Here is an 8,233-nt window from a genome sequence, read left to right as displayed (position 1 = left end):
CGGTCACGCCCGAGTGCGATCGATCGCGAGCCCGATCGATCGGGCGTGAGATCGGGCGCCCATTGCAGAGGCGCGCCCGATCACGCGTTGGCCCGATCAACGCGTTTTTGTATATTTTTTTTCTTTTTCAATTCTATAAATATACCTTAATTTCACTCATTTTTCACACAACTCTCACACATCTCTCTCCATTGCAATATCTCTTTCACTCACTTTTCCAAAATGTTTCCCGGGGAAGATATTGGTCGGTCTATGGAACGCGCAATGTTTGCTTTCAGGAACCAGATTCTCGCTGGTATTCGTGCAATACATGAGCAAGAGCAAGCCGAACAACAGACCCAAGAGCAGGTCCCGAGGCCCATCCGCTGACGGACATCCGTCCGTCAAGAGCATGTCCTAGCTCATCAACGTCTGTTCGAGGACTACTTCGCTGAACATCCCCGGTGGGGCGCGCCGGTTTTTCGTCGACGGTTTAGGATGCGGCGAGAGCTGTTTCTCCAGATTGTTCACGCGTTGGAGGCGCGCGACGAGTACTTCCAGTGGCGGGAAGATGCGGCCCACAGAAAGGGTCCATCCTTGCTGACGAAGTGCACGGTTGCGCTTCGTCAGTTGGCATACGGCACTACGGCGGACATGTTCGACGAGTATCTTCACGTCGGGGTTACAACTGGCCGGGAGTGTCTGGTAAATTTTTGTGCGGGCATTATTGACGCCTTTGGCGCCACATATATGCGCAAGCCGAATGCCCAAGACTGCCAGGACCTGATACCGATGCACGATACGGTGCACGGCTTTCCTGGAATGTTAGGGAGTATTGATTGTATGCACTGGGAGTGGAAGAATTGTCCTGCAGCGTGGAGAGGCCAATTCACCAGTGGGTATAAGGGTACCCACCCGACGATGATCCTTGAAGTAATCGTTGACCACAGTCTTTGGATTTGGCATGCTCACTTTGGCGTGACGGGGTCCAACAACGACATCAATGTGTTGAACTCGTCCAGTCTCTTCACCGAGCAATGCAATGGCAACGGTCCGGTTATCAGCTTCACTGCCAACAGACGACATCATCATATGGGGTACTACTTAGCCGACGACATTTACCCGAGATGGCCAGTTTTCTTGAAGACGATCTCCTGCCCAACGGGTGCGAGGAGAGAGTTTTTTGCGGCAAAGCAGGAGGCTTCACGGAAGGACGTGGAGCGAGGATTCGGTGTGCTTCAAGCGCGTTGGGGAATAGTGAAAGGCCCGGCTTGTTCCTGGTAAAGGCATCATATCGCCAATGTCATGTACGCATGCATCATCTTGCACAACATGATTATTCACGATGAAGGTCGTGCAGCTAGCCAGTGGTCCGACGATGAAGCCGCTCCGAGCGCAGGTTATGCAGCCCCGCCGGTCATTCGAGGTTTACCCTATGGACTCAGCGAGAGATTACAAGCTCAGGAGAGCATGTGCAACCAACAAGCTCATCTTGATCTCATGAACGACATGATTGAAGAAGTTTGGACACGTAGTGGTCGTTGAAATTGTGCCTCTTTATTGTAACTTTTTTTAGAAAAAAATTAAGTAATGTATGTTTTTTTCTAGTTCTTTAATTTAGAAGTCTAATTTTGCTATTTATAATTGGTAAACATAAAAAAAATTAAAATTAAAATTGAAATGAGAAATGGATAATAGATAGGGCATGCACTAGGGCTCCACCATTGCAGAAAGATAAGGCATGCTGACGTGACAACCACTAGGGCTCTCACTGGGGCATGCACTAGGGCATCCATTGTGGATGCTCTAAATTCTCTATATATTTATGATGATCATAAGATAATTCACATTACAAAAAGTTAATCAAGTCCAAAGCTTCACCATCCTCATCTTGTACACGAAGCAATAAGTAAGAACAATTAATTCAGAAAAGTTGAAATGTCGTCGAATTGGTTTTTCCTTGGTCGAAAACTCCCAAGAACTATATCGGCGGCGGAGCTCAGCCGCAAGCCGGGGGCACTTTGGGCACCCCTTGCCGCTGCAGCTCCACCACCACGCTGTCCACGGACGGCGGCTTCAGCCCCAGCGGCAGCGGCAGCCACGGCTTCGACAGCACGTCTCCTATCGCCGCGTCCACGCTCTCCTTCGACTGCACCCACCATGATTTTTATTTAGATATACTATTAACCACAATAAATCAAACTATTTTTTTTTGTAAATTAGATTTGTTTGCTATGTTAAAAACAAAGAGATTTTTCTATCGTCACATGCTGCTTAATTGCATCGTCTTATCTCTCTATACATGGTCCATACACACTTAATTGTCTCACTATGAAAAAAGTTTATCCTAAATAGTAGTATTAGAACTATAAAATTTGTAGATATATAATTTAATTGTTTGTAAAATCACGAATTTATGTAAATACTGGTCTGTCCCGCTTATTTCAAAATTGGAATGACAAAGAACAAAGTTTTTAAAAATTCTAAATCGTCTCACGACATACTGCCGGGCAAATACGATGTTAAATTGGTGTACACGTATAACATTTTGGGTGATTTGGATGAATAGCGATGCATATGTGTATTAATTGACGACGCCCGCGACTAAAATACCTTATTTTGAGCATAAGAAAGTAAAAAATAACACAAATTCGGTTAAATGTGACAATTGAGAGTTTTTGAAATTTTGTGATTTATAATTCAAAATTTGAAAGGCGTGGACAAATAGAAAATGACCTACTAGTACTATTTTTTTAGAATGTATACTTATAAGTAGAAAAAGAAAATATATAAGAAAAGAGGCTCACCGGATGAATGTCGGAAGGGGGTTGCGGAAGTGTTTGCCCCGGTGGAGGCATCGGGCTGCCGATGCCGCCCTGCTCCACTTTGTACATGGCAGGGGGCGGCGGTATGCCTGCAACCGCCGGAGTTGGAAACCTCTGTGAAATATTGCAAAACCCATAAAATTATAATCTATTTATTCATACAACATACAGATTAAATTACAGTATACCGAAAATTCAATATTACCGTGGGCTGCAGATGCGGCGGGAAGCAAGGCGTACCCTGAGTAGGCACCTACATAACACATAAGATGAGTCCTTGACTAATCAATTAATTGCACGAGGCTAATTGAAGATTGCATGTGACAAACTTACATGGTTGTGGTGGTGGGGTAGCCAAAACGGATGGTCAGCCGGCGGCGGCGGTGCCGGATGCCAACCATGCGGTGGCGGTGGCGGAGGGGTTATATGCTTTGGCCACATGGGCATCCCTGATTGGTCGACGGATGGGTGGCCCCACACATGTAGGGGTCTAAAATGAGGCATTGGATTCACCGGCGGAAACCCCATCGTTGGTGCAATCCAAGGGCTCACATGCTCTCTCTTCCCGCCAGAGGCGGCAGCATACACCTGTCGCCTCTGGCTCCAGCTCGCCGCCTCGGCTTCCCGCGCTAGCAAGTGCTTCCGGTGGGACCTGTATTTCTGCATAGCCCATCCATTATTCCATTAGATTATATTTTATGATAATACTATTTGAAGGAGAAAGAATAAAGGGAAGCAAAATCGGAATAAAAAAATTTAGCAAAATATGTGACAAACTTCATAAAGAAATAAAACTGTCCAAATTTCTAAAAGACAAATATTTGCAGACAAGTGCAGAAATACTGATACTATTATGCAGAAGTACTGAAAACAACAATAATGGGTCCAAATTTCTCCAAAACCAAAATTAATCAGACTTAGTAAAATTTGATTACTTAACCATAAATATAAATAAACATACTTGAAGATGACTAGCAATATTGTGACGAGTGAGACAATCGATTCCCATGAGCTCGAGAATTCTCGAGGGAACGGCTTTGTCAACCCCGAGCTGCTCCACCGCCTGCACGAATCTCCGGTGAAGCTCTGGCGTCCAATCCACCTACACCAAAAATTCATTTAATTTGGTAAACACACACACATTCTGGCTAAGGTTTCATTAATTTTGAAAACTACATTTCATAGGAGGAGATTGGATTGCAATTTGCACACACAGATTCACGTGACCTATATATATATATATATATATATATATATATATATATATATATATATGCATATATGTATCCTTTCCCATGAATCGCGGGAGAGTCATAAATATGAGAGAGAAATTTTGGGGGAAAAATTCAAATTCGGATAAACCCTAGCTATGATTAATCACGATTAATTACCTTAACTTTCCTCTTCCCGTTTTTGGATTGAGAGATCGATTTCCTTCCTCTCTCAGTCTCCTTCAACGGATTATCGATATTCGCCACAGCTTCCTCCTCCGCCTTCGCCGCCGCCGGAGGAGGAGGAGGAGTCATCTTCTCCGAGGTGTTCTCGTCGTCGGATTTGTCGATCGCCGCCGCCTTCGCCTCCGATTCCTCGCTCGAGCCGGCGGAGAACTCCGCGAGGAGCTCCGGATCCATCTCCAGATCCGGCAGGACGTCGCCGTCGCTGATGCCGAGGAAGAGATCGTCGAAGTCAATGCTGTCGAGCAGATTTCCGCCGGAGAAGTCCGGAAACTCGCTCTCGTCGATCGAGAAGGCTTCCATCTCGCCTTCCCTCTCATTCGTATGCTTCCTCAGCGGCGACACAGCCAGCATTACTAATCCGATCGGTTAGCGTCTCGTTCTCGCTTAATTTTCGCGCAATCGGTAAATATGCGTTGGGATTGGATTGGTTGTGATGTAAGCTTTGGCAGGAGCTGAGCTTACACGATTTTCGTCGATTGAAAATTTATCGAATTTGAATCTGAAGCAGTGCAAATTTTTGCCAGTAGAGAGAGAGGGGGAGGAATGAGATGTCCACCACAATTTGGCTCTCAAGCACAGTTTGTTTTTATGCTATTGTTTTTTTGGTTTTATGTGTATTATATACATATATGTATAATGTTTTCCAACATGTACGTTGTACGTATGTGTGTGTATGTGTGAGGGTTTGTGGATGGCCTTTTTTTGAAGTTTGAAAAAAATCTGTGTGAGAGTGTAAAGCGTTTGCTCGTGAGTTGAAAGAGAGAGGCAATGATATGTTATAGTATTAGCTAATGTATATCTGTTGTACAGTAAAATGATAGGGATCTTATCTGTGTACAATAGTAACGTAGACACGGTCACGTTGTATACGACCATCTCCAACTATACATCAAAACGAGTAATCGTTTTTCAGTTAATCGTACTATAGAACACAACGAAATTGCATCACAAAGACAACTGAGGAGGAAACTATGGATAAGTGTTGCAAATTTGCAATGTTTGACGTGTTGAAATTAGGGTTAAGTAATCCTAGTATATTCCTTTTTTGTATAATTGGTCACTAAATGGAGTAATTAATTTGTTGGTTTGGTCAATCAGCCTAATTTCATAAATAGAGTTTGGTCAATTAGTCAACTGTATTCATTGATCAAGGAACGTGACAAATACAAACTCTAAATATTGTACAAATTTTAAATTATGATCTGGATTGTTAGAAAATGTCAACAGATGATCAAATAATAGCAACAAAATATGTCAACACAATGCTAATGGTTGATGCTGTGTTGTGCTGACATTGTGTTGATATCAAAATCTTAAAATTTTATACTGTGTTGACATTGTGTTGATACCGTGTTTTGGAGTTTGTACAATATATGAGTTTACATTTTATCACTACCCAATTGATGAATATATTGTCATTTAGTACATGATTCATTCGGACTCAAGCTTAATTTTAAACTATATAAACTATTTACTGATTTATTTTATTGTGTGGAATGAATGAAAGTCCAACATATATGTTATTTAATAAGCATTTCCATCAAATCATTTGAGTAAGAAGATATACGAACTTTGTCCCAATGTTGGAAAGTGCAAGAAAGGGTAGGGTTCCTGTAAATGCCACCAACTTTTGCCCATACTTTTGTGAGCAAGGTGATTATATTTCTACAAATTAATCATATTCACATTCGGAAAATCGAATAAAATATAATCAAAACTTGAAGTCGGATGAGCTCCACGTTAGTATATGCATGTCTACGAAATTCGATAATCATTTCTATAATATTTAATTCACCCATACTATAGTTGATTTAACATATTATATAGCATATTGCATGTATATAAATCTTTATAATAGAATGGACAAATTTTTCTGAATTTTTATTAGTTACATGCAGATGTATGCTCAATAATAAAATATTAATAAATTTGTGGACAACATAAAATGATACTCCTATATACTTGGTTTTTATTAAGGGACATTTTTTATGTTTGATTTTTTCTCATAATTTTTTAAATTAAAATTAAATTTCAATTTTTTCACAATTATCCTACAATGAGTAAAATCAAAATTAATGTGACAATCAAATATGATATTATTGTTACATTATTTTTTATTTTAATATTGAAAAATTTTATATTCAAATTTAAAAAATTATGAAATTGACAAGAAATTTATGATAACTATCCTACAAAAATAAAACTATACAAATAATGATATAAACACCTATTAAAAGAATATTTTTTTTATAAGACGATTATTCAACAGCGATAGAGAGGTGCCCACGAAAGCGAAGAACCTTGTTTGGTGTAATAGAAAGTTTTATTCATTATCCCATAATTGACTTCAAATAAAGCCATAATAATTAATATATGGGCCCTTATCCCCTTTGTTATCTTATTTGGGATGTCTAATTGTCCCATTATTTTTGTGAAAAATCGGGAAAAAGATTAAAAGGGTTAATGCACAGTGACATGACATAAACCTGACTTTAATCTTGAAATTAAATGTGGTTGAAACTCACTCAAATGGAAAAAATTGACGTTAATCTTATCCTATCTATCTACCAAACGGCACGCTGTTACTTGTGACTGGCAAACTACTTTAGGCTACATAAAAAAATTCTCTTTTAATAATATTTGCTATAAGCATATTTATATTAGTATAATGTATCACAGTTAATATTTATTATAACAAATAAAAACTTTAAATTATACTACTATATTACTTATGGAATAGTCAAATATCAAATGCTATATATGAAATGAAGTATTGAAATATATTGAATGTTGATTGGATATAATGAATAATATATAGTACTTCCTCCGTCCCCGATTAAGAGTCACACTTTGACCGGGCACGAGTTTTAAGAAATGTAAAGAAAAGTTGGTTGAAAAAGTTAGTGGAATGTAAGACTCATTTTTTTATATTGGTTTTATAATAAAATGTGAGTGAATTGAGTTAGTGGAATGTGAGACCTACTTACTATTTATGGTAAAAATGAAGTGTGACTCTTAATGGGGACGGACCGAAATGGAAAAGTGTGACTCTTAATGGGGGACGGAGGGAGTACTAGCTAGCTATTTCTACCTTCGTCCACCAAAATTCGTCCTATTTTTTCATTTCCGTCCGTCCCCCAAAATTTGTCTCATTTCACTTTTACCATTTTTGGTAGTTGACCTCATCTTCCACTAACTCATCATTTCTACTCACATTTTATTATAAAACTAATATATAAAAGTAGGACCCACAATCCACTAATCTTTTCAATTCACTTTCCATTACATTTCTTAAAATCTGTGCCGGATTAAAGTGGGACAAATTTTAGTGGATGGAGGTAGTATTATTTACGATTTTGGAGAAAAATACATGAATTTTAAGTTAAAAGTAAGTTACAAATGGGCCAAGAAAAAAATTCTATGCTACTATTAATTATCTCATTGTGTTAGATTTTCTCTTTTATTTATGTATCATGCTTATATTAATATTATTATAATTAGAATGTGTGGTTGGTGTGTAGACTTGCCTTATACTATATCGAGTAAAATAAATGATACTCCAAGAATTACCATTAAAGTGAAAACTAATAAAGAATTAAAGTGAAAACTTTAGACATATAATAATCACCTAGTACAAGCACTAACCGTGACCAACAAACAAGATTGATTTACCGATTATCACCGTACAAATGTAGTCCCCATATCCAGTCAGCATCCCCCACAGTCTCCTTCAAAATTACATTTTCTCGTTTTATTATCAATAGGAAAAATTCCATCGAATATAATACAAGTAATTAAATATTCAAATCCATGTATACTTCCGTATATAATATCTGTCGCATATGATTTTATCCAGTTTGAAAAAAAAAAGATTTATACTAACTACATCTGGTAGTGATACAATTTTTCTTTCATGATCCAAACTTTTAAGGGGAAAAATATATTTTTCTCATATATTTTCATTGAGCATAT

General features: G+C 38.6%; 1 protein-coding gene across 1 annotated transcript; it reads right to left on the bottom strand.

Annotated features, from left to right (window-relative positions):
• Positions 1 to 1,703: 1,703 nt before the first annotated feature.
• On the bottom strand, positions 1,704 to 4,849 carry LOC125190263 (putative transcription factor GLK1). Its single transcript, XM_048087520.2, has 6 exons — positions 4,196 to 4,849; positions 3,766 to 3,906; positions 3,138 to 3,464; positions 3,010 to 3,057; positions 2,787 to 2,918; positions 1,704 to 2,128 (listed from the first exon to the last, which is right to left on the bottom strand). Exons 1-6 carry the CDS (start codon positions 4,610 to 4,612, stop codon positions 1,979 to 1,981), a joined length of 1,215 nt encoding a protein of 404 aa, XP_047943477.1. The 5' UTR covers positions 4,613 to 4,849; the 3' UTR covers positions 1,704 to 1,978.
• Positions 4,850 to 8,233: the final 3,384 nt, after the last annotated feature.

This window comes from Salvia hispanica, chromosome 5 (genome assembly GCF_029641045.1).
Source record: "Salvia hispanica isolate PSC_SH4W2 chromosome 5, Shi_PSC_v1, whole genome shotgun sequence".
Taxonomy (NCBI): Eukaryota; Viridiplantae; Streptophyta; class Magnoliopsida; order Lamiales; family Lamiaceae; genus Salvia; species Salvia hispanica.
This window is presented reverse-complemented; position numbering and strand designations above follow the sequence as displayed.